The sequence below is a fragment of the Fulmarus glacialis genome, unplaced genomic scaffold, assembly GCF_000690835.1.
Source record: "Fulmarus glacialis isolate BGI_N327 unplaced genomic scaffold, ASM69083v1 scaffold27800, whole genome shotgun sequence".
Classification (NCBI taxonomy): domain Eukaryota; kingdom Metazoa; phylum Chordata; class Aves; order Procellariiformes; family Procellariidae; genus Fulmarus; species Fulmarus glacialis.
The window spans coordinates 32,139-59,974 of record NW_009187737.1 but is presented as its reverse complement, the minus strand read 5'-3'; the positions used below and the strand labels follow the sequence as shown (position 1 = coordinate 59,974).

General features: G+C 38.6%; 1 protein-coding gene across 1 annotated transcript; it reads right to left on the bottom strand.

Annotated features, from left to right (window-relative positions):
• Positions 1-996: 996 nt before the first annotated feature.
• RNF217 (ring finger protein 217) lies at positions 997-27,282 on the bottom strand. The gene is made up of 5 exons (XM_009576148.1): positions 27,043-27,282; positions 19,119-19,283; positions 11,542-11,743; positions 3,660-3,731; positions 997-1,563 (listed from the first exon to the last, which is right to left on the bottom strand). The coding sequence occupies exons 1-5, from the start codon at positions 27,280-27,282 to the stop codon at positions 1,490-1,492; spliced, it is 753 nt and encodes a 250-aa protein (XP_009574443.1). The 3' UTR covers positions 997-1,489.
• Positions 27,283-27,836: the final 554 nt, after the last annotated feature.

Below are 27,836 nucleotides of genomic sequence, written 5' to 3'. Positions count from 1 at the left end.
ACTGAAAAAAAAATATCTTCACAGTACAAATCTAATCTGCTTTTAAGATCAGCTTGTATTTTTAAAGTATAAAGTAGATTATTTCTCTTATTTAGTTCCTTTCATTATTCAGTGTTCTGCTTACACAAATTTATTTTATTCTATTTTTTTCTGTAATTTGTACAATAAATTTGGATTATAACTGAAAGTGAAAAAATTCTCAGTAGCTGATTCCTAATGCTGAATTACATTGCTCTTGTGGCGATGTGCTGAGAAAGAGGTCTGGTAGCAAACAATGGTACTCTGAAGTTAGGACAAAAGAGCAAGGATAGCTATTCTCTTCAGATCTGTAACATGCCAGGAAGAGAAACACTGGAAGCAGAGAATAAGAATGAGTAAGAGTAAGAATTCATGACCCCTCCCCTCACCTAAAATTCACAGATTTTCCTCACGAGACATCAGTGGATGCTCTAAGACTTATGTAGCTTACTTAAAACAAACAAATGAACAAACAAAACGTGCTAATTCGGTTATAAAATTTCATCAACTCCATCTTCACACAACTAGTGTGTAGCATGTATATTATATGCTAAGTCAGAACAGAAGAGCAGGTTTCCAGCTTCCCTGCAAACATGTTTCCTTGTACGTTCTGTATCACACTTCAGGGATATCTTGGGACAAAACAGGCCACTGATAACTTCTTGTTATCTAAAGCCTTCAGATTTTTTCTGTACTGGGAGAGTTACAAAATGCTATACTCTAACAAATCTGTCACCCTCCCCCCCAATCAGTATTAATAGACTGTCATAAATTAAATACTAAAGTGAAACCAATCAGCATATTTGTAAGTATCACGGAGCTTCAATACTAAGGATATTTCCCTCTGAGGCACTGCAGTTTGGCGGTAGCAATCTACACTCTTGCCCACTAGCAGGAGGACTCAGAAGATAACCAGCTGTCGTGCTCTGGCATGTGACGGAGTTTCGGTATGCTGAACAGAATGCTGTGTGATGGAAGTTATTTACAGAAGTAGTTTTTAATACCAAAAGTAGTATGCTCAGTATACAGTAAGAGTCCAAACACTTCTAAGCATTTCCCCCTTAAAGGCCAACACTGAAGTTAAACGGAGCACATGTTAGCAGTTAAATGCTTTCTTCACAGGCCAAATCGGTAGTAGAGTTGTGGCTACAATACAGACTTTGATTGTCTAGTTCAGAAACTTAGACTCAAAAAACCCTCCGAAGTAATAATTAAAAAAAAAAAAAAAAACAAAACCCAAAACATTTAAAAAGCAGCAGTCAGGGGGCCCATCTTTTTCGGAGTGCACCAGAGCAAAGAGGCTTTCTGGTCTGCAGTAGTGTTTTCGGCTGAGGGAAGACGGCAGGAGATCCCCCCATTCTTCTTCCAGGGCGGTGGCTTTGACGCTGTTACCAACACTGTATTGCTCTGTTGCACAAAGCACTTATAGCCCTTGCAGGACCAGCTCAGTTCAGGTGAGTAAGGTCCATCCTTACCAGGGCATACCTGTCCGTGACCTTTTCCTCTGCTTTTTACAAAGGCAATAGATAGGAAACACAAATAAACCTGCCAAAAGAAGAAAATAAGAAGAAAACCATAATTAAATGCAATCCTTTGTGTGTGCATCGTGTTCTTTCAATGTACGTAGAGTATTCAGATGTGGCTTTCCACGTCTCAAAAATTCAGACACGGCATTTGGACAAGCAGCAAAAAATATCAGCCTGCAACAGTCTCTTCGGTAACGAGTTAAACTACACTTTCTGTTTACTTTACAACAAATTCCCGCTAACCCTACTCCCATCTCTGACAAACTAATTCCTGAACCATGCTGTTTTGTATAAGACACAAACTTAAAACTTTTAAAAGCACTTTGGCAATCCTTAGATCTAAATCCAAGGCTGATTTAACTATACTAGTTTTCAACCAGTTTCACATGCAATAGAGGTAGCATGTTATAGCTTTACTTTTTTTTTTTTAAAAATATTTATTTTTACAAACATCCTCATCTATTGTGAAGTAATACCAAATGTTTATCTTTGCCTGGGAGGGAACTATTTATTCTTAAAAGTCTTTTGAGAGAAAGGAAGCTGTAAAAGGAAAAATAAATAAATAAATCAGATTTATTCAAGTGAAAAATAGTTTGTCGTAAGAGGTACTCTTTAAAACCCAAATGAGAAGCATCTTCCCCCCTTCTCTTGCCACCAGCTGACTGAAATGGTGAAAGGTTTCCTTTTCAGACACCACTACAGTAACAACATGTAATAAAAGACTACCACAGTCACCAGGGTCCTTGCTTTGCTCAATAGGCTTGTAAATGGTGTAAAATGGTTTTCAGCTATGACACTGAGATTACTTTAACAGTTGTGTTGGCAGCAAATATTGCTGTAATTACCTCAAAACCAATCGATGTCTCTGGAACGGCTCATACCGCTGCTCTTGATCGTATCTTATCGGGCCATACGTAGGATGGGACTTCAATGGCATACTGGGTATTATTGCTATTATTGCTATTGTATTACTGCAAAACCCTCTTTAATATAAGCAAAAGAGTGAGTTTTTTCCAGCACAGATTATACCAGATTGCTGAGCAAAATATGCTTTTATCTATCTACCTATACATATATATAGATATCTTCAGTGAATCCAACTCAGAATATTGATACAGGAAAAAGATATGTATTCTTAGCCTAAATACTGAAATTATAGCAATATTCCTTATTTGGCCAGATGTAGTCTAGAAAAACTGTAATGGTATTTTGGTTATGTGCTGATTGGGTATGTACAATATTATTAGTGTAACTATCTTGGTGTATTTTGGCTTTATTATATCAAGATAAAGGTGCCACATCCAAACATGTCTCAGGGCTGGGCATACACTGCAAATTTTCAATGGAGTAAGTCGTTTGGTGAAGAGTTGTGAAGCTGTATGATCCCCAACTAACATATTACTGCCAACATAAATAGTGGATATGCACTTACATGAGCAAAATTATACATTTATCGTTACGGCTTATTTCATTTCAACAGGAGAATTCAGTTAAGCCAGGCAAAGAGGAGATTTGCTAGAATAACTATATCCACATTAATACAACTACATTAACAGAGCTTTGATACTATATCGAATGAGTTCACAGTAACGGATTTTGTGACGGAGTCCAATTTGGCAGCCTATGCACTGAATCAGATTTTGAGATTGACTCATCCCAATTCGCCGCTTTGTTGTTGTTGTTGTTGCATCTTCAAGCTGGAGGGCTCTTGGGACTATGCCTAGTGCCCCAAAAATCTTGTCACGCACATGGCCAAGATCTTAGAATTGTGATCCACTGGGGTGATTAAATGCAGGGTCGAAGTCAGCCAGCCCCCAAGACTATGTTTAAATTACTTTGGCATTTTTACTAGTTTAACTATACTAGTTAAAGATTTTGGTTCAGAAAACCAAATAATTGGGGAAAAAAAAAATAAAGCTAATAAGCATAAAATGCAAGTAAGAAAAAAAGATTGTAAAGACAAATTTTTTAGAAAAAAGTAATGTGCTTTATACTAAAACGTTATCTATGGAATTTGTACTTTGTGTCCATCTCTTTGAGATGAAAATACTGAGATGTCATACAGAAAGTCACTGCAAAATCAGAATTAGACTCATTCACATATGTAACTCTTACCTATTACAACAGCTATGGCTCCCAGTGCCAGTCCCAGAACCAGTATTAGGGGTGTAATGAGTAGTTTTCCAGCTGAAATGCAAAATTCGTTAAACAATTCAAAGTAGGCATTTTATTTTTCCCTTTCCCACCATCCATAAATATTTCAATATCAGACTCACAAAAGCTGGTTCATCTTTCTAATACTTTACCAAGATTCCTATTTGTAAATTCATCCCACTAGGATGCTAGGAGCTATCACCACTCAGCCAGCTCCCTGCACACATTTCTCTGCACCCTCTTCATCCACCGCAACTCTCCGAGCGCAGCTCATTTTGTACGTTAACAGTTAGCTTGCATTTACTTCTGTTTCCATTCTGAAATCCTCCGGCATCGACAGGAACGTGACAGCTATAAAGCTGGTATCATTTGGCTTCTCCGGAATCCTACTGCACAGCAACCACCCTGGAAAGATGCCAAGCAAACCAGCATCTTGGAGAGTTTAGGTTAGCTCAAGGTGATGAGACCATCACCTCTAAATATGCTCCTGCTTGCTTTAAAAGGCTATGGTGAAGTCCTCATGTACAGTTGTAATTTAAGTCTATTTTGGATCAACATTTAAAAGGATATGTTGCTGCTCTTACATGAGTAAGGCAGCGAGGTTGTGCAGCACACCGGCTAGAGCATAAGGCTAAGAACAAATAAAGCGTGCTCATATTCTTTACTTCTGATGAGTTCATGATCTGTAGAAACTCATGGAGGGAAAGCAGGGCTCCTTCTGAAACACTGAAGTTGAAACTGAACTTTGAATCCAAGTTATCCTTCTTGTTTGCATGCTTTCAACAGAATGGCAAAATTTGCCTGACTCTGTTGGCTGAGCGGTTGGATCAAAGATGTCACTTGTCTCAGCTGTTTGAAAATGCAGCAGGGCAGGCATTTTTACTGATACACCAGCAGTATGATCAGGGATTTGAAATAAAGCAATTCTCTAAGTTAAGCATGTGTTTGAAAGACCACCTCTAGAAAGGGAGGAAAAGTTGAGTTCGTTACCTCTCTCTTCCCTGCCCTTCCCTCTCTCAAGTCACTTGTATGAGATTTCAGTAAATGGATTACTTCATTCGATAATGAGGTAAACCTCTCCATAACCTGAGCCACTAATTTGGGCAGTCTGAGGGAAAAAATGAGGTATTTTGGAAATATTTACAGTGGTTAAATGAATTGGTCCTTTTCATGCTCTGTTTCGATAGCTTTTAAATTTCATAGGAGTGTTGTGGGTGGGAAACATTAATTCCTAGAAGAAAAAAATTGGCAAATATTATTGTATTACTCTAGTTGCTAGGCTTCCTAATGGTAGACCTTCTTGGGACTCCACTGCGCTGCATTCTATACACACAGAAGTTGTCAAATAAATTATTCAAGTGTAGACAGGAGAAGGAATGTAGTGTGATGGAAAACCTCAAGAAAACTCCAAAAATGAGCGATTAAGAACATTTAAAAACATTACCAGAGCTTTTAACAATTTCAAAGTAAAGTTTATAAAAGATTGTTTTAAGGTATGAACTCTCTTTACTTTATTAATAAACATGTAATTAGAATGTTAGAAAATTATGATGTTTGGTACCAAAATTATTAAAAACTTAAACCACTGAACTGGTGACTAAGTACACAGAAACAGAGGCTGCAGAAAGGGCTAAGCTAGCTTTTGACTGGAGTAATTTCTTTGCAGACACAAAAAACGGTTCATAAGCTAACTCCGTTTAAGAACTTGTTTACTTACATTTAACAAACTAACTCAGAGCTGAAATAAAGCATGAGTGAGTGTCTTTTTCATTCTGCCTGTGAATATGAAGTTATGAGTACTGTGTAGTTCTAAGACCTTACAGGATAAAATGGTCTTTCATCGTCATGGGACAATATCTTCTTTTGGTTATCAATGCATTCTTTCTTTCTAAAGGTTAAACTTTAAAAACAAAACAAAATACCTTTTCTCCTTATATATCTACCACATTTAAATCCTTTATCTTTCTTTACCTTTGTAAAATAAAATCAAGGAACAAGTTAACACGAGGTGAACAAGACTTGCACAAGTTACCATCAGTAAGAGTACAAACAGCATCAATCACTGCAAAGCAGCAGCTATGTACCTTTTACTCCCATCATTTTTATCAGCATTCTATGAAACGATTATAAAATGTTCTATTTTACACATCTGAATTGACATTATTTTATATCCAATTCCAGTTTGACACGTATTATTTGTCATAGTGTGAAGGATTATGAGGCTGTTAATCATAGAGGGAATCGTGACACACCAAGAAATGCTGCTGAGACTAAGGACATTTATTGCAGGCACTAAACTTCCCAAAGATCCACTGTCCTATGTCTGTTAGCTCTGAGACTGCTAGCAGAGAGAGCAAATGTAAAACTTGCCTCAAAGCTGAATAAAATCTTGGGTCATTAGTCCAGGTGGCGAACTCAGCAGTACGTTACAATAGCCAGTTTGGTAACATTCAAAGCTAGTTTTTAAGGATAACTTAAAAAGAAACAGTTGTAAATAGAACAAGCCTAAAAAGGGAACCTTTTTACAATTCTACTCAAATTAATGGCAAACAATTTCTCTACTGGGTTACTCAGCATGAAGATTTAGACATCTGTGGTAATCTAGTAACTGTCTTTGCAGGTGTCTCAGACAGGTTGCATTACTTGTGATACTTGATAGAGAATGATGTTCTGCAAAACGAAGAAATGTTCAGGGAAATATGAGGGAGTATTTTTCCCTTGCATAACTTTGGGTTTGGTTGCGGGTTTTAGGGTAATATATACAAACCCCCATAAATCCTTAGAGAATTCTTTGTCATGTAAAAAATTAATACACCAGTTTTAGAAAACAAATTTAATCATTAGCAGCATATGAGAAAAAAGTTTTGTCTTCCAAGTCTAAGTATCATTAGATGTTTAAGCAACAAAGCCACTGAAAGTATCTACTTACAAATCAAAACAGTCATATCTATGTAGATTGAAGTTCTAATACAAGTTTGCATCTGTTTTTAAAGAGTCCTATCAAGTGTATATAGGAGACTTCTTACAAATCAGACCGACTTAAATGATAAAGTTGCTAATGAAGGTTGGATCCCAGAAATGCGTGCTTCCTTCTGGTACTCAAAGCCATGCATACATAAAGTGAATCATGCACTCTGTCTTGGGACAGGAGTTCATGTCAGACCTGAAAACAGGCTGCTTTCAGAATCCTGTTTGAAATAGGATCCTATTTGCATGCTGTTTACCATGCAAAAAACTTCATTTGCTTTAATAGCATCATTACCTGTTGTGTCCTGTTACACATCCATGAAGTACCTAGCAATTGATTTTGAATATAATTCACCCAACTGAATTCAGGTGGCACTTCAGTGGCATCTTAAGTACATTTAAGACAGCTGAACATGTTTCTCCTTTCTGTGCAATTCATCACTAACTCCAGTTATAACCAAACATCCTGCCTTCAAGAACTTAGCCAAATAATTACTACGAGAATGAAATCTCTAAGTCCACTGGGACTGAAGGATAAAAGCAATTTCACCTTACTGTCCTGGTCACAGCCAAAGTTTCTCTAAAAAACATGCTGGCTAAAGAGGGAAAAGAAATGTCATCATATTCAGAGACCACTTCTGCTCCCAGTTTATCTTCTTCTCCCTGTGCTTTCTATTACCTTTACAAAACCATTGGTTTATGAAGAAAAGTACGTTTGAATTTATGCAGCCATAAATGCTTTTCCCTTATTTTTATTACAGAACAGTTTGTGATTGTAGGCAGAAACATTTGATTCTCAACAGAAACCATGACAGCATGCCAGCCTGCCATGAAGTGTTCTTTCCTTTCTACGCACCCCACCCACCCAGATTTGGTAGAAACAAGCCAAAGAACTTTCACTACAAAATCCCCACATTTGCTTAAATAAGTATTTCCTCTCCATAGCAAGACAATAAACAAAAAGTCACAAAAGAAAATCTATCTAGTAACACCTCACCACTCTCGCACTGACAGCCAAGATAATGTCCTTTTAATTTCCACTACTTAGCTAAGTATCAGAGGCTTTTTACTACATGAAATCCAACCTTTATTTCTTCCTACGTGTTACCTAAATTTAGAGACTACACTTCTAATGGCCTATTTCTCTGCTACCATCTCCTCTTTTTAGCATCCTCTGCTCACTCTCAGAATATACAGTAACACTTGCTGATGATAATGCTCCACTCTTGCCTGGTAAAGCCTTAATGTATTTACATTTACAGTTCTAGCTATTGGGACATCTCTGAGCCTAGGCGTGATCTCGAACTGGAATTAAACATTTCTCAATTTTCAACTTGATCTTAGATGATTACGACTAGAAAGCTTCAGTTCAAAACAAAGCAACAAAAAAATATCAAACATCATGACAAAGAAGAATCTGATGGAGGGTCTATAAAAGAAAGATATGAGAGGGTAAGCAAGCTATTATTTACTCAATTTTATGACAAAAGTAGTAACCAATGAAATTGTCAGCAACCTATTAAAAAAACCAAATCACACAAACACACAACAGAAGGATTAAAGTACTTTCTCTACATGTGACAGAGGTCTACATAGTGAAATCCTACAGCCTCTGCCAAAGATAATGTGGAAGCCAAAACTATAAATAATTTAAGAACTGTATAAATTAGTGAAGGATACATCTATTGATAGTTATTAAGCAAAGGTTCAGATACAAACCTTAACTAAGGAAGCATCCAAAACAATAATTACTGGAAATACACAGTGAGTGAGATCTTATTTCTAATTGACCACCGGGGGACAAGCTCACTGTGCAGCCCTTCACACTCTGCCATTAATTTGGGTTTTTTTTTTTTACTCCCCCCCAATTTTACATTTGCCCAATTTGCACAGATCAATTCTGTTGAAGTTTTACAAGGATAGCAGATCTTGTCAAATTTCCACCATTCAAGATGGCAGAATCCACAAACTAAACTGACACTGTATCACAGTTTGGGATTATACTGTCTCAAAAGAAAAATGACGGGAGATATAACCTTACAACAACATAATGCCTTCTTAAAAAAGCATGTGCATGCCCACACGTGTGCTTGTGTGGAAAAAAGTTAAAAAAAAAAATCAAGACTGGCTCACATATGCCAATCATAGCCAAAATTTAATCCAATGGAGGAAGAGTAGTGAGCTGAATTCCTAATTGTTTAAACTTTTCTTTTTTTATTTTCAAGCGTGAATTCTGTTAGGGCTCTGGAGTGTTTTGGTAGTTATTCATACATTGTATCAGGATCAATATTAAAATAGAGAGCTCTAGAGATGACTGAGGAATTTAGGGCCATGGGTATCAATTCACAATTCTTTGAATCATTGTCAACTTGGGTGTTAAGCTATTGTAAAAATGAGGGCAATTACTACATGTGCTGACAGGCTCAGCTAGCTCTGTCTCTATTCAAATGATGACCATTCCTGTGGAAAATAACACTGTATGACAGAGGTAGTCCTGGAGAGAAATTTTTAACAGGCAACCCTCTGAGAAATTTAAGCTGAGGCTTTAAGCTTTGCTAATCTTTCTTGGTTTACTAACTAAGGCAAAACACAAGTACATAACACTGTATGACAGAGGTAGTCCTGGAGAGAAATTTTTAACAGGCAACCCTCTGAGAAATTTAAGCTGAGGCTTTAAGCTTTGCTAAACTAAGGCAAACCACAAGTACACTGGCAAACAGGAAATGAAAGTAAAATATTTTATACCTTTTCTATGCGTGTTTTTATAAATATGAACATATACATCTTCACCACTGAACTTTGATATATGCACTTCCACACCGCTTTACTGCCTCCAAGTCACTGTTTGCAAACAAACTAATTTTCTTTCTTACTAGTAAAAGCTGTTTCTTTTTAAAAGGAAAAGGTTGTGCATTATTGTTTCCTAAAAAAACAGGGAAAATAGAAAGTAATTTTCAGTTTGCAAACAAACTAATTTTCTTTCTTACTAGTAAAAGCTGTTTCTTTTTAAAAGGAAAAGGTTGTGCATTATTGTTTCCTAAAAAAACAAACAGGGAAAATAGAAAATAATTTTCATAGTAGTTATGCACATGCAGTACATGCACCTGTATCTCAGACCTCGTATGTGGCATTAAAACATGCCAACTGCATATTCAGATACCTTTAATTTAAACCATTGCAAAAATTAAGACAATAATAATGTTATTTTTGGCAGTTCTATGTTTTGGTAAGAAACATTTATTTTATATTTTTGTATCAATTGTATACAGAAGGTTTAATCTTGGAGTAACGTTACCCATGATTCTGCATGTGAGCAGCACAGAATTGGTAATGCCTCTGAGCACAACCCCTTGCCATCACAGACACTAATTCCACCAAACGTACCAAGATCCATTTTAAAACAGCTTACATTGTTTGCCATTGTGGCTTTTACTGAAAGCTCTTCTGAAACCTTACTTTGAGACAGTCCTTGCAATTTAAGCTTAGATTTATTCATGAACAGTTTATACACATGTGCTCCAGTGCCAGCACTGTCTTTAATCTAAACTAGATCTTCACATGTGTTGGAATTTATCTCTACAAAAATGTATCAGAGTAGGCACATCCAATCATTTTGAATTTTTATCCACCTTCCTATTTACTTCTGTATCTTTAATTCACCTCTCTCATAAAGTTTGTTCTAAAGCCTTGCAAGTTCCTGAGGTCAAACTGATGGGCCTGGATGACTTATTGTCATTTGTTAAACAAGCATTCCAGGTTTGCAAGTCTCCCACAACTTTGCAGATCAGCAAGATTGGCATTCTTATTACCAGGCCTACGTGTCTGTGTGCCAACTCTTGCGTTACTCTAAAATGGAAATCACCTAGTTTTCTTACTGCAACATGTTTGACTCGGGAGTATTGTCTTCACCGCAGGTCTGCTGACTGCTATTTCCACACGTTCAGTGTCTTACCTTTACCTCTACATTCAACATCACCAATTGATAAGCTCAAAGCATTTCCTCATCCTAGGTGAATTCCAAGTCATCTCCTATTTCTATGCCTTCAAAGTACCAAAGGTCCTATTGTCCTTAATAGGTCCCCAGTTTTTGACACCTAATACAACCACTTCCTATAATGTTATAGATAGCTTTACATGCTGTAAACTCACTATGATGACTGAAGTTAATGCATATGCAAAATACAACGTAAGGTAATAATCTACTTTGTTATCTATTTTTCTTGTGCTTCTATAGGTCAAGACAGGTATACACCTGCTTCAAAAGCAAATTCGGAGTGCCTTTTTTTTTTTCCCCACATAAAAAGGGAAGTCAAGCTTTTGGCCTTATATTCCTGAGAGATAAATTAATGTATACAGTTGTATTTTGTTCTAAGCTGGATTTTATCTGAACAAAGCTAACAGTTAAAAAATAAGTGTCCTCCTATTTAAATGGGCTAACCTGAGTAGTTTGGTTTTCAAAACCAGGTCAGGTTCAAATCCAAACAATGCTTTATTCAAACAAATCCTTGACACAGAAGATCATTTAAAAATTTAAAAAAGGTTCCTGCTCTGATTAATTTCCCCTATATGCTTTTAGAATAACGATCACAGCCAGCAACATGCATATTGACAGTATTTTTCCAGTTTGCTTACATATTATTAAAAAGGGTTAGGACACAGAAGCTATCAGAAGAGGACACAATACTTTTCATACACAGTCCAGGGACTGCAAATGCTATATATTTAAATATATTTAATAAACCACCTTTTACATAGCTGAACAACAGGCTACCCATCCGATACTTTAAACCAATAGTTTTTATTTAACTGTTATTGGTGTCCCCCCACCCAATCACCTCATTGTGCAGCTCTCCACAAGGAACATTTATCCACTCACCACAGACAGAGCCTCGCACTAATCTCCTTAAATGTGGTCTCTCGGGGAGGTAGCGGTATTTGCATCCAAAGATACTGAGGTTTGAGGTGTGATCTCCGAAGAACCGGAGCTGGCGGTATCTCTCCCCACAACGATAACAGAAATTAGTGTTACACTGTGAACAGGTCATGTGGTCACACCCTTCTGTTCTCTGGATGTGGATCTGTATGAGTGGAAGAAAAAAAGAAAAGATTATTTTTTTCCCCACTCCCTAAGCACAGGAAGGTAGGCACTACCCCATGCAGTCCATGCGTCAGATGAAAAGACACCACACGCAACCCCCCTGCTTAACTCAGCATTTGCATTAATTAATACTGCAGCTGTTCTAACACAATAATGGTTTTCTAAGGCATGTTTCAGAGCATCAAACATGAGTTATAGTTGTTCCCAGATTTCCATACATAATTTTCTATATAATGCTCCTTCTTTGTTTAAAGACTCTTTCTATCAGATGAGAATCTGAGTGATCCACGCTTACTGAAAATTTGGTTTTTTTACTGAAGTAGACACATTAGCACCAAATTTTATTAAAAATAAAAGCAGCACAGTAAATATAGTTATAAACTCTGTCTGACCCCTCCACGGGTGGGTTTCCCTCTTATGCCACCTGTGGCCCCATTCCCTTTCCCATTACCATCACGAATTGATTTGGCATTTTGTAATAAACACCAGAAAGGCTCTGCTGTTAGAGTGAACGATTTGAAAAGTATGGGATTTTTTTTTCTTTTGTAAAAAAAAGAAAGATTCCACAAACCATTTAAAAGAATTACACTAAGCTTTCATAATGCCAGCAGTACAGCATGAAGCTGGGCTGCCTAGGTTCTACATCAATCTTTCTACTGATTGCCTACTTTAATAGCTCCATTCCTGTATTTCCATGTACGCTTCTGCAAAACTGGTACATTTACCTATTTTGCACAGATTTGCTAAGGCTTCAGTTTTAGTTAATAGTTCTGAGAGCCTTAGGAGAGAGGGTAGTCCTAGGTCTGAGTATTTCACTAAATCAACTACGATTACACACCTACTTCTAAATCTTGCCAACTAAAAATATAGCTAACAGGGTCGTAAACACACACTTTTCCTAGCTCACAAAATTGCTAAAGACCCGCCCCCGACCTGAGACCATGCTCCACAGTGGAACAGCAGATAAAATTACCTAATAATGGATGGTTGGAAGTGACCCTAGGAGGTCATCTATTTTAACCCCTGGCTCCAAGCTGACCTAATTTCAAAGTCAGATCAGATTGCTCCAGGCCTCATCCCACTAGATTTTAAAAATGTCCAAGTATGGGTATGTCACAGTCTCTTTGAGCAACCTGTCCCATGCTTCACCACCCTCCCTGGGAATACTTATTTCCCCTTACATCCAATTGGAATTGTATTTGTTGAAACTTGCGACAGATGAATGAATGCCTCCTGAAATTCTTATCCATGTCTACATGTATTTATTCTGCAGGGAGGTACAGGTAAAGACAAGGCATCACCCTCAGTGGCCCTGCAAGCACCAGAGACGCTGAAAGCTCAGGTACAACTGAAGCCTCTCACCTCAAGAGAGGCTTATGACTCCTGGGGTATCCCACATTCTTGAGGGGGCCAAGTGTGTTTGTTCTCTGGTGCTGATCAGGGTTCATCTGGGATCTGAGAAATCTCACTTACCCAAACAGCTACTGAAACTGGCACTTTATACATGTAACAAAGTGATATTTTCCACCAGCAATACTTCTGGTAAAAGATTCCAGGGCAGATGTAGTTAACAGTAGTTCCAGGTATACCTGCCAACAACCCTGTGCCAACATAGTGATCTCAGAATTCTTATTTCTACACTTTCAAATGCTTCTTTTACACATAAGAGGGGAAAGACATTCACAAAAGAGAGGACTGGGCTATAAAACATTACTTTCTAGGCGGCAAGTATTCTAGTGGACTTGCACTCATCCCATAGAAGGGATGCAAATAGACTGACCAAGCAATTATCCCCCGCTACCCTGAGGAAGCCTGCTGTATCACAGGTGCCCCATTTTCCAGAAGCACCTGGAAAAATACCATTGCTGATGAGCTTTATAAGCCGCTTGATTTCAAAACTTTCACATTTAAGCATTGACTGCAAGCAAAGTGGAAAGAAAACTTAAGCATAACACTATTTTCTTCTAAAACGGATAGTCAGTTTGACTTTTGCTTTTACTTTCCAGGTTTTATATGAAAAAAAAGTTGACCCTACTCAAGGAGCCACAGTTTGTTTAATTTAATTCCTAAGAGATTAACCTGAACTGAAATTAAGGAATTTTAATAGTGACTTAGTGTATTTTAACAAATTAACTTTAGAATTTAATTCCAATGAGTTTTTCAGGGGACTGAAATTCAGGCAGCAAATATACAGAATTTTGTAATTTTAGAGGTACGTTTCCTTATCTGATTCAGTGACATATGTTTATGTTAAAAATGTAAATGAGGGAATTAGATCTTATGACACTAATGAGAATTAACTGGTTGTTTTCTTTTCTTTTTGAATCAAGACTGTTGAATTCTCCTTTCTCTTCTCCACCTTACCAATCCACTGTATTAAGTTACCATCCATCCTAACTGAAAATCTGTACAAGCCTGGATCTGTAAAAACCCTCGATGCAAACAAAAACTACTTCACATTTCAAAAATAAATTAATTTTCTTTGGTAGTAAGAACTTCAAGGAGTTGCTGGCAATAGCTTTATACATTTACCATCAATATCTTTCAGAAATACCCACCTCTTGGACACTGCCTGCCATCCTTCTACACACGCTTTCCTAGAAGCATCCCAGCTCCAGTCAGCCAGGCAGCACTCCTAAATCACTTCTGAATCTATTTGTTTCTGCTCTAAATCCTCCAGACATACTGTCCTCTTAAAACATAAAGAAGTTGATACAGGATTTATTTTCTTACAGACACATATTGCAATTACATGTACTTTATTTTTCCTTCTTCAAAAAGTAAAGTATTAAAAATTTTTTAGTGAATACTTACCTGCATATATATAACTGTCTTCAAAAGCTGCAAATTTGGAACAACTGGTTATACTTGCCTATATTTTTTGTTGCAAAAAACTTTCCGTTTTTTAGTGAGGAGAGACAACATTAAAAAAATGAAATAAAAAAACCCCGCAACCTTAGATGTGGGGCTTGGACTCCCTATCATACGCACACAGACTGACAACGCCAGATGAACTTCGTATGATTCAGTCAGGCTGCTTTCATGCCTGAGACATGACATTTCACCAGATCAGCTTCAGGTCTGGTTCACATGGACGTGCCTCCCCCCCCTCAGGATAATCCACTGACAGAGATGGATTACAAATCTATAGGTTGGGAAAGCAATCACCAATGGGTCAGATATCACACAAATGTTCCTGCTCCGTTGGCAACGCCGCGGCATGCAGCAGGCAGCCGGGGGAACGCACGGGGCCGGGAATGCGGCTCGCTATAGTTAGCTACAGGCGTGCGGGGTCCAGTGCCTTGTAACTGCAGGCTCCCCAGCAGCACGGTATGGGTGGAGGAGGCAAGGTGAGAGCACAATGACTGCAAGCCCAGTTTCTGCCTCCAAGCATTCAGTCAGTGCTACTGGCTTCATCCTGCACCCAGAGCCTGCTCAAACCCAAAGACATACCCTCACCTTACGTGGAAAGGTTTAGTCATTCAGAAACCCAAGAATGGCTCCCAGAACAAGAGGGGTGAAAATTACACACCAATGACAAAGCACACAGAGCTTAGAGTTTTAAGGAAACAACTGAAGTAGCACAGTGGCTATTTCAGACCCTCACTTTACCCCCTCTGCATGTTACATGCCCTCTCACAGCAATCTTCCAGGGAAATCACTTCCAAGAGATCTGAGGATGAGACTGGTCATTTCTCCTCCGCTCCTGAAGAAAACCTGGTGCACAGCTTTATCCCTTCATATACAAAAGCAAGGACTCTTCTCCCTCCAGAGGATGAGAAATAATTTGCAGAGTGCCTTCAAAAACTATGCCCCGAGTTATTTGACAATGCTCATATTAATCAGAACTGTGAATCCACAGGTAAGAAGTACATACTCCTTGATTTGCATTGACATCCTTGTTTACTTAAATTCCTGCCACTGTTTGAAGCATCCTAAGCTAGAGCCTCTGTTTGGTGTTTCCTCAGACAGTGATGTTTTTGAAATCTGTGGTAAGATAACACCAACATGAGGTACTTCCTTGGTTTGCTGTACCGTAAAAACACTTGCGGAAAAAAAGGCATTTTGCTGCAAACATATTGTTGCAAGAAATTGTAAAAAATAAAATAAAACCTTAAAACAGTAGTGGGGAAAGACAAATAAGGTTATAGATTTTATGAAAAGCATCTAATAATAGGTAGCAAATTTGCACTCATTAGCCAGCTCCCTCTAGAACAAGACCAGCACTTTTTGGACAAGTCTTGTTGAGAAAAATGGTTTATGCTGAGTTTCTCAAAATAGTGTACAATAAATTTGGAAAAGGTTCCATTAAAAACAAAAAATACGTCAAAATTAATTTAAGATATAGTTTTTTAAAAAAGTAGCATTTTGTAGTATTTCCATACTGACATATAGTCACAACATGAATCTACGATTATGTATTTTGACAGCCTGTAACATTTTTATTTGCTTATGTAAGCATATCTTAGAGAGACCAGGTAAATATAAACCATTCCTATTAGACGCACTAAAGCTGTGTCCACGTACAGGAAAAAGTAATCAAGTTTCAGCTTATTTAACAGTGCCTGTTAGTACTACTAGCACACTACAAAGGATTGTGTTCTCTCAAAGCACTTACCAAAACCACTGAAAAACTTGTGAATACTTGCCTAAGGATCTGCCTATATATACACACCCACCATGAGAGTGTTCCCATTTTCTCACCTGCACGCCCAGACAAGATAATTGTGCATTCTACTTCTCCTTGGTACAGCTACTTAAAGAAAGAGTCTGTGTGTATATGTGTCTGTGTGTATATATAATTATCTCCAGAAGATATCTGTAAAATATGGTAACAGTTTACACTGTAATCAGTATCACATTTTGGAAGTTACCAGTAATTTTACAAGTTATCTCAGTAAAGAAATTCTACCTCTACTGAAGTTTCCACCTCTAATTTCCGTTAGCTTCATTTTTGGTGTAAAGATTGAATACTAGTATCTTGAGATTGAATACTAGTATCTTGACGCTTAAAATTTTATCTTGACTTTTCCTCCATCTCTTTGTCAATTTTGGCTGCTGCAAATTTTTAACCAAAACACGAAAGAGGTTCTTTAAGTAGAATACATGCACATATCAAAATAAAGTGTGTTGTCACCTGAAACATTGCTATATGGATCTAGAACAAGGATAAATCAAATAGTATATTACCAACTCCATTTTCTCTGTCACTCTTTATTTGGAAATATGATAGTCATCTGATTCAATGTTATTTTATATAGAGGTTTTGGGTGGATGGCTGGAGAGAGAGGCAGAGAAAGTATTAGCTCCAATCCCCCGACTCCAAATTTTTAACTGTTGGTATGTTTATCCCCATGCGCCCAGATATCTATTAATGCTTTGATGAAGAATACTGCATAAGATGCATTTTTTATACCTACTCAATAACCGATTAAGAAAGAAAAAAGAAAAGTACCACTAACTGCTCGATAAGTGGTTCTTTCGATTACTTGCTAGTTACAGATTTGATTTAAAAACACACAAACAATGTGTTGATATAAACATTTTGGAGGTTGTAGGCAGGAATAATTTTTTTCAACTCTGAAGAAAAAAAAAAATATCAGGAGTGGGGGTAGCAATACAGTTTTATGAAAAGGTTGAACTCCCTCTTCAATATTCACTTATAATACCACATTACCAGAAAGGACTTGTTAACAAAGATTCTTTTTCTGTGCTAGTTTCATAACTTTCCATACTGCCTCCCAACATGCAGGACGTTTTATTTTCTTTTGATTAAGAACAGAAACCTAAAGTCTTTTTGAAATTAATAGCCAAACTCATGCAACTTCAGGCTTCAAAATTAGTGACTTAACCTGCATAAGTTTCAAGCATCCAGCCTTTTCTTTTGAAGATGGAGAAAACAGTTGTACATTTGGCATTTTAAATTTAAAACTTAATAAGGATAAACACATTAGGGTTAGCAGTTTTAATTCCTTTATTCCTTTCTCTTTCCAGCTAGCAGCTCTCTTCCCCCTGCTTTTCCACATTCATACTTTTTTGTTTCGTGTATTTGCTGCTTCTTTTTTTGGACAACTTATTTCAATAGTTACATCACTCACATTGTCATAAAATCTCAATCTGGACGCAAGTCAAAGAATTAAAAACAAAACACATACTTCTTCCCACTCCAAAAGGAACAAAGTTTGTAAAAGGGTTTTACTGTAAGACTTCCCAGAAAGTGAACATTTTTAGAACTGGCTCAAACCTATCAACAGCAAGCTGTTAAAACTCTGTTAAAATGTCACGTGTGTGTGGGAGGAAGGGTAAACAACCGACTGTTGATTTCAGAGCTTTCCGAATTTTTCTTAGTGTTTTGAAATCTTTCAATTTCAAGCTATGGCATCACAGGTATTTCTTTCCTCAAGACCAAAATAAGATACCTAGTAAACTGAAAAACATTCTCTTATTTGCACAGGGTAAGGCTCAAAGTGTGACAAAAGTATACTTTGGACATTCAGAAGTAAATCTTCCAATTCAGTATTTATTTCCTACCAAATGCTCCCATTTCCTTACTTTGTCCTTTCCATGAAGTAGATGTAGAGCAATAGATAGGTTCAGATTAGGTACTCCCTTTCAAAAAAAAGGACAGTCTCCCACCACCATGGTGCTCTCAAGATTCTGACTTACTACTTTGTCAGTAGCTGGAGATAAGTGCTGTGAAAAAAAATAGTGAACAAACGTAACGGCCGCCTTCATTAAGGGCAGCTGGGGCAGGGGTGTGCGGGGCTGTTGCATCTCATTTGAGTAGTGGGAAATATTTCTTATCCTGGAAGAGATTAATGACATTTTCAGGGTGTGGGACTGCACTTCAGTGTTGAAAATTAAACTAATTCCTGAGAAAGGCTTGTGAAGAACTGGCATTTATTCCTAAAAAACTTCTGGTTTTGCCAAATCTTAAAAGTCTCCCTTAGTTAACTTGTTGATAGAGTACTTTCTGCCTTAGTCAGAAATTGAATTCACCCAAGCTCTTTGGAAAACCTGATAAAGGGCATCATATTTCTCTAAAGCTTTACATTTCTTTAAAGCTTTATTTTAGGAATAATTTATTCTGTAACACATTCATTGTAAGTATACATCAAAGCCCCCTCTTATAATTTCCATACTGTTTCTTTTACATGCAGAGATTCTGCAGAATCAGTGGGGGAACCAGCAAATAAAACATCTCACCTGTTCTTCTCAATGGGTCATTGACAAAAATCTGCACAGCAAGCGTCAATTTCATTTCCAATGCTGAGCAGAAGCGACAAATATTTACCTTAAATACGTATTTAAACAGTTTGAAGCCGCTACCTGCAAGCCAAGGGAGAGCAGCTCACCTTGCATTTTGGACACTTCTGGGCATTCCTCTGCCCATGTTCGATTTCGTTGGCCCAGTGACGCAACAGCTTGTCTCCCTTCTTGTATTCTTTGCAGTTAACGCCTTCATGCCAGGGAGAGTGGCACTTGAAACACCAGACAAATTGGCAAGACGGACACTGGATCTGTACAAATAAGAAAACACCACACGTTTGCAAGCTGGGTGCTGACCCAACTGGAAAGCTTGTTTTAAAACCACTGCTCTTCCATTAAGAGAGTAGCTGCCCAGCAAAGATCTAACATCTTTTGAAATGTCTGTTTTAAAAAACAAAAGAAGTTGTGGAAGCTAACTTGTCCTCTCTCTTTTTAAAAGAGAAAAAATACAGAACTAATTGCTAAAGCCAGGAAAGGCCCCAATCAAACAAAGCACAACTAGCTTGGTTTAAGCATAGGAACTGCTTCCTGAATTCAGCATGTGGCTCAAATGCCAAAAGGCAAAATCCACGAAGCTTATTCAGTTGCCTCCAATACATGTGTGAGATCACCTGAAAATTAGCAGCCAGTTTTCAGTGCGGTGGATCTCAGTCTTCTAGTTATAAAATTCACTGCCAAGGCCATTACCAGGGAGTACCCGGTCTTCTGAAGGGGCTCTACAGAGCCCAGAATGGGTTATGAGGCTTATATCAGAAATGGTCCTGGGAAAAGGGGCCAAGAGCAAAGGTTTCAACCAAGGGCCACAACTACCACCTGGAAGTCAGGCACCTCCTTTTGCTCTTGATTGCGTAAGGGCGAGCTGAGGCTGTGCCAAACAGCCCGCTTGCCACAGACCACACTTAACGGCAAAAACCACAAGCCAAGCTCCTTAAATTGAGAAAGGATCTATTCTTCCCACTCCCTGGGTTTTAAATCATTGCGTCAAACAGGTACCATCGTCATCATGTTTTCCTCCAGAGCCTGGCTATTTTTTTGAAGAAAGCTATGGCAGCTGCTGTGTTTGTAGAAGTAATAAATAAAGGCACATCGCAGGTGCTTATCTGATGAAAGACAGGCCTCCTACCTGGATCGTGACTAAGGAAAGCAAGAACTAGAAGCCGCATTAGACACAGGCACATCTAGGCTCCTGCAACATCTTCACATCTGCTGTGTTTGGCAGCAAAACATCTCAGCCTGAAAGACGGGAAGGCACATCTCTCAAGTGACTGCTGAGCCCTGTCCACCAGCTCCAGTTGCAGCCATGCCTGGCACTGCCCTGGCTTTGTACCAGCTGATGGACAGGACTGAGGAATTCAACCAGCCAAGAAAAGGCTTTTTGGTTGTATCTGTGTCGAGACCTGGTTCACCACCGAACCACGGATGTGTCTGTGCTGGCCATGTGTGGTGTGGAGGTGCTGTCCAGGAAACTACATCCTAGGGTGTAGTCACATGTGAAGCCCCCAAAACGTATTTCCAAAGTCCTCACTCCCCGCAGTTGCCATGCCCTCTGCTCAGACACACCGACTGCTGGTGTGCTGCCTCAGCTCCAGAGAGAGTCCAAAGCAGGCCCTCTGATCTCCCGTAAGTATTTCGCTGGGAGGCAGCCAAAAATTATTCATATGTGCAATTCCTACATCTGTCACTACCGGCATGCTAATACAAAGCTGGTCTGATCTCTGATGCGTGACTGAGAAATGAAGCCGTCTGCTAACCTTAATACTATTTCCTAGAGTTCTATACCCAGAGATAGCATTTAGGTTTTTTGTCTTTAACGGCTCACATTAAAAACCTAATTGACACAATGGCTCAAGCTGAGCATTTTTGTGTCCCTAGCTGACCCATTTTTCAGTGGTTGTCTTTAACTTCACCTGTAGAAAGCAAATGTGTTTTTACACTGCAGCAGTGTCTAACAGTCATAGCTTCATTTGTATAAAGTGATGTACCTCTGTCTGTGCAGCACTGTTAACCAAGTATTTTACCTTTAACAGTGGACTATATGATGTGCTGCTCAATGCATCACTTCAGCTTACCTCTTTATGCCAATCCACACCTATAGATCAGCAAGTGCAAGAATGGGAGTTAATGATGAAGAGAATTAGTAATTTTCTCACTGCCCATAAGACAGCATTTCCCCTTCCAGGATCCTTTGCCTGGGCATAAGGCTAAAGTGCAAAGAAGGGAAGCAGCATCAAGAAGTTGATGGATTTTTCTTATTACAACACATCAACATTTTAGTCAGTTACCATCTACTAGTCATTATCCTTGCAAAAAAAAAAAAATCATACATGCATTTAAGTGTTAGAATACATACGTTTCCTTCATATACGCAGACTCAAAGAGAGTGTAATATTAAAATGGATGAAATTCTGATATCCTGTACCTGGTGCAAGTATGACTTACTGCTTTTCTACAGCTACAAAGTGACGTTTTTGCTAAGGCACACAGTAAGATACCTCACACAGAAGAAAACTGCACTTATCACATGCTTCCTGTCAATGAAATAAGTTACTGAAGACACAGGTAGGCAGCACAAAACCACGAAAGAGCAACAAATGAAACTTGTTTGTTTTTTAAACAACATAATAAAGCTGCAATGTGTGGATTACAAACATTATTGCTTTTTGCATGAAAACACAGTAATGTCTAAGGCCAAGATAAAGTATAAAACAAAAGCAATACAAAATATAACCAGTGCCCTTTCTCTGATTTGTTGGTCTACTGGCCCAGATGCTAAGCCAAAGGAAATACATTATCCTGCATCTCTGCTTCCCAGATGAATTCTTCTAATAAAAACAGCTTAATAGGAAAGAGGAAAATTCCCACTCTGAAGAACCAAAAGAATAGCATCTTTATTGCTACTAACCAACGTAACACAGAGCACTGATCTATGTTTCCACAATCCCTTAGAAACCAATATGCACAAGATAGATAGATTACTAGCGACTACCCTGCCCAATATCTCCGTATCTTTTTTCTTCCCCCCTTCTTTTTTCTTCTTCCCCAAGCTTTGAATTTACTTTTTTCAATAATGCATGTCACAGTGACCTACTGCTGGGAAGACATATTATAGCAGGCATCGCATTGTATTACTCAGTATTTGTTATGCCCCAGCCAAAGATGAAGCGTGTAGCCACAATTAAGTGTTCTGCAGCCTGAAAGCTTTTATCAGTTGCAGTATTCAGACATTTGAGATGGAACATGAATGTTAAAAAATACAAACCCAAACCAACAGATCTGGGAAGCTACAAGTTAAAGCTTCTTTCTTAAACAAAATGCAAACATAATTTAAAACATAAGTTTTGTGCATTTGGTTTTGGGGTTTTTTTTTGGTGAAAATCTGACACAAATTCATTGCAGGCTCTATCTTTCTATTATAGCATGTATATAACTGCAAGAAATACAGCAGCCACCAGGATATATATATAATCTTATACATGCACACTGACATCAGATGTTTCCAAATACATCACTTAGAAAGTACTGAAATACAGGATGAGGCTATAACCACATGAACTCAGAGTAACATTTGTTACCATGAATGGCCCTAACTGAAGTAAACTAGTGGGAACTGTCTACTTCATTACCAGGTTTGGAGTTCCTAGCTTCCTCTTCCACCTGCCACCCCTGACAGCACCTTCCACAAAACTGAACTGGTAAATAGTTTTTACATTTTGAATGGGCCGCTTGACTTCTCTGTTGTTCAATACTGTCTGAACATACATTAAGCAGGTAAAGAAAAGTTTGTTCTTTTAAGTACTTATGAACGTTATTTTTCTTGGAACCAGTGGCCACAAAACAAAGCCCTAAAACCTATTCAAACTTGGATGCAATGTGACACCAGTGTGCTTGAGAAACAGGAACACAACAAGACAATTACAGCAGTCTTTCAGATTCTTGTTCCATCCTTTCTCTGCTTTTCTGAAAGAAAAGAGTCAAGTATGATTTGCTTTATGCTTCAGTATTAGTGCATGAAATCACCATAACGAGGACACAGAAATGCTATCTACATATAATTTAAAGCAGTAAAATATATTATAGTCCAGCAAAGCAGACAAACTCTACCTGAAAAAAACCCAAAACATTAATCTAGTGTTTTTTCAAACACAAACATTTTTCCATTTATTTTACGACTTCCATTTCAGTCAATCAGAATTGAAAGGATGAATAAATACACAAACTTGTATGCCATCTGGAGGTCAGCCTCCCTTGAAATAGAAAAGATTACACAACTTCTCATACTAACCCTTTTGGTTCTCAGCTTTCTGAAACACTGACCTTTGAGGCTAACATCTTCCATTTTCTTAGCTAGCCTCTTTACTGCAAACTATTGTAACTATCATTTTCCTCACCTCCCAGGAAAAGACCTTTAAAAACTGGGAGGTAACAGCAACACAAAACGTGCTTGATGCGAGACGACGATAGCAAAACCGACTGCACATTAAAAATATTCTGAGAACCTGAAGCTGCAAAAAGCTTAGTGGGATTTTCTGCTGCTTAGTGGAATGCTAGCTATATAATAGGACGGCTGAATTAATTGTGCAACTAACTGATTACATGAATTACAATCTCTAGTTACAGCTACAGAGTCACTTTATTCCAAAATAAATATGGGCTCCTGCCAAAACAGCTGCCGCCTCCTCGTCACCAACCCATCCCCTCTCTTGTACCAGCTGAAAATAAGCAACAACAAAACAAACAAATCTTCTCTCCCATTGGAGCTGATCTTTGATCCAGCTCCCAGTGTAACACCAAAACATCAACACAAGCAAAAGCAAGCTGGCAGGAATGAACAGCTGAGAGCAAAGAGGGAGAGTGTGGCAAAATCACCATGTCCACAGCAGGCTCAAGGCAGATTGAAGTGATGTGTAGCCATGAAGATACCTGCTACTCAAGGTTAAAATTTGATCCAAAAAGGGGGGAACTGATTGATATGAACTACACATCCACTCTATCACAGCATCTTTGCAGGTACAGATTCCTACGAGCTCTAGAGCAACAAGTTTCAGAAACTCTTGAGTAGTTCAAACAAAAGATATTTATATAACAACTGCATTGAAAAAACATTTACATTTCCAAAGCCAAGCACTCAAGCCTTTCTTTTATGTGATGCTTATCTTTTGACAGAAGTGAACAAGAAAACTTCATTATGAATCTCACAGATTGATAAGGCAGAAATAAAGTCTGCCTTACCATGCTTCTTCATGGCAGGTGGCAGGTCAAAGAACTACCATTAAAACAACAGGTGAAATCCAGGGCTTAGGAGAAAAAAAACCCAAGAAAACCCCACAGAACAAGCCAACATACTCACTCTTGTGAAACCTGTATCTGTTCCATGCATAGGAACTGAACTACCAATTTTTCAATTTTTGCCCATTTCCTTTGCACTTTGGCATACCAGCTTTGACCAAAGGTTTATTAGGATCTTGTCTACAACCAAGTCTTAACTCCCAATTTAGGTCATAAGAGAGGGGGCAGGGGTATTTCCTTACTTAAAGCTGGATCTATTTGTGATACAAATATTTGATATAGGAAACTCAATAGTCACACTACTGTGCTGTGCTGTCTTAAGTGGCACTAATGGGAGAAGAAAGGTTTGGATAGCAAGTTTCCCTTTTCTTCCCCTTCTCTCCCAACATACATCCACCAGCTAACTTTCTGGGCTTAGCACACCAAGACTTTGATCTCAAAAATGAAAAACAGCAGCAGCAAACTGAACTGCTGGGCTTAGATCAGTTTAGCTTACATAAAACAGCTATAGTAAGGAAAATTAATCTAATAACTCTTTAAATTTAGACAGTTAAATTTATTTATAATTTTAAATAGTGTATCAAATTTCAGCAATGTCATTAATCACATTTCAGAAGTATCTGTTCAAATGTACTCTTGGATTTTACAGTGTTTTTCTGTTGCAGGAGAGCGAGGGTACTGGCACTGAGCGCTTGTGCGCAGTGATCCTACTAGTAGGCTTGTGCATAGACTTTCCCCACGCATGACTCAGTTCTGAAGGCAGCACTTCCAGTGCTGGTGCAGAATTCCTCTCGTGCAACTGCTGTTTACATTGCTTGCATGTGAAAATGCGAGTCTCCCAGACTGCAGTCAGATGTCTCCTATGCTATATGCAGAAGACAATGAGTCTGTACCTCCGAAGAGCCTATAATTCAAGGCACAGACAAGTTACCATACAAACAATCACATAAGAATCTAAGAAAACTGAGATAATAATGGTCCACAGCTATGCATGTATGTAATTACTCACATATACACAACCTTATATATAGCCTTCCTTTTAAATCTTATCCCTGCAGCAAAACTCTTTCTTGTGCTAAGCTTAAAATAAGTCACTAAAGCTGTACCTATGCCAGAAAACAACACAGGTTCAGGGAGTAGGTTGAAGCCCTGGACTATGATCCTCCATGCTGTTTGCTAGCACTTTCCTAATTATATTTCTGACGAGCATCAACCAGACATTCTTCCAGGCAACACCTGGCCACAGCTCAAAGGACACATACTGCCAGGGTCTGTTCCCAGGAGGAGACCTGAGCTCTGCAGATCAGAGCTACACATAATGCATCACCACAGGACCAGGGAACCACTTCTGGCTTGCACTATTTCATACATCACACAGCCTCCCATTCCTTCTGATTACGATTTGTAGGGAAGTGGTGGGAACATTTTAACTATAGCATTTTAACTTGTAAAAAAGCACTGGTGGGCAGAACCATTTTGTGCCTTGAGGAACATTCTCAGAGTTGGCATCCCATGATACAAGAGCTGCACCACCTGTGATCCACATCGGTGGGACAGTAACAGCCTCTGGCGCCTTAAGCGAGGCTGCCGCAGAAGCATTGTAACACCTGATCTACCCTGGACCGCATATCCTGTCTACATCTGAGGGAATGCTAAGCGGATGGGTGAAGAAGAATGGCTGTGGGCGGAAGGAATTTTACGTGCAATTTCAAATCTCTCCACCCACCTAAGATGCCAAAAATCTAAAAACATTGAGTCCAGACTGTGTGGTATGTAATTCATGCACTGCACAGATATCCATAAGTAGCTCATAACTCAGAGTTAGTTTTACCAAGGTTTTTAACTCCACTGCATACACAACCTTCTACCTTTTAATCTCCACACTGGGCTGAATCTTATGCTGTGTAATTAGGGCTATCTAAACAATCATCTAAACTCCTACTGAGGAGAACTGGTTTGTCCGGGAAAGGCCAGCTCAATCATGAAATTAACCACAAATTTAATAACCGGATGGAAAACTAACATAGAGCATGATGCTGCAGACAGAACCTTCATCTTCTGGAACTGAGATGGACCTTCAGCAGCTCAAAACTTCTAACTGTAATCTCTTGGTTTTTATCTTTGATTGAAATCACAGTGTAAGAAAATCTTCTACTAAAAGAAATGCTGGAAAAGTGTTTTTTTCCCATATTTCTCAAGTTTTCTGTATTGTCAATGATGAGACTACGGTAATGTATAACCTCTGGTAAGGGACTGAAGAAATCAAAACCAAGAAGCAGAACAGACAAGAGCTCTAGTTCTAAGGAAGGAGCAAGCCAACAGCCTAACACCGCAAATGCCCAGAATTCATTTGCTCAGAGTTTGAGGCAAACTTACCTTTGCTGAAGCTGTGTGTGTCTAAAATTATCAGCTATAGTGAAAAGCTCCCTTCCCCAGTCTCCTCTGATCATGACCACATTGTTTGCATGTCAGAGAGAAAATACACTTTAAATTGTGTGTCAGGACAAAATTACGCCACCTGCCAAAGAAATAAGGACTGAAGTTCAACTGCTTGAACTGTTAGAAATCAATTAAGTAGTTAATCAATGATGTACTACAGATTCATATTCCTAATCACAGCTTGCACACAGCCCCGGTGATGCAAGAAAGCTCATTTAATGCCCACCAAATGATGTCCTACTTTTGCGGTGCCATCTAACCCACGGCCTTGGCAAGCATGCTCACTTTGTATTTGTTCTCCAATTTGGCAGGGGTAGGAATGTGGCCTCTCCTCCGGAAAGTTGTAAAGTGCTTGCACTGAGGGCATGGCTTGGTGCTGGAGTCAATGCGGCTGAGTTCCAGGAAATATTTATACTTGATGATGTCATCATGGGGCAGGTTATAGAGGACAGTTGTTTCATCCAGGTGTTCGCTGCACTCTGTGATTGGGCATTTTATATCCGCTTGTCCCAGCTGCACCTGCATATGGAAAAACCCAGAAGAGCTGTATGACCTTTTGCTTGGAAAAAGTAAGCAAGCATTTGTGAATTTTGTGAGAAAATTTCATTTCAAGTACTGTAACAATCCACAGACTATCAAGCATATCGTCTTAAAAGTATCTGACTTACTCCAAGCATACTGCAATTTTTCCAGAAGGTATTTTCAAATCCAAGCAGAAGAGCTAATTACCCTTATGACAACTGCAGTTATTAAACGTATAGTCTCAGTGTATGTACATGGCTATGTACTCCACGAAAGCAAAACACGAGCCCTAACTAGCAGCACTCATCCAGCATTCCACAGTTTGTGTGTGATGGTCAGCATTCCACTATCACAGCTCATAAAGGCTGTGAGAAAGCAGGCAATGGAAACATTTGTATATTGTTTCACTGCAAAACGTGCTGGCAATCACTGCACAGTGAAACTAAAGTCAATTTAGGATCATCAGAGTCTAGCAGCTCTGACTCAATGCTAGCCCTGAGCTGGTTCCTGCTCAGCAAGCTCAGTGCCTCTGCAGTCTGCTTCCGAGAAGCTCCTTA

Excerpts from the sequence above, each read along its gene's own strand:
- RNF217 (XM_009576148.1), bottom strand. The coding sequence starts at position 27,282 with ATGCAGGTGCAGCTGGGACAAGCGGATATAAAATGCCCAATCACAGAG. Across the intron at positions 11,744-19,118 it reads AGAAGTGTCCAAAATGCAAG|ATCCACATCCAGAGAACAGA; the intron begins GTGAGCTGCTCT and ends CCACTCATACAG. Across the intron at positions 3,732-11,541 it reads AGTGCGAGGCTCTGTCTGTG|CTGGAAAACTACTCATTACA; the intron begins GTGAGTGGATAA and ends TTTGCATTTCAG.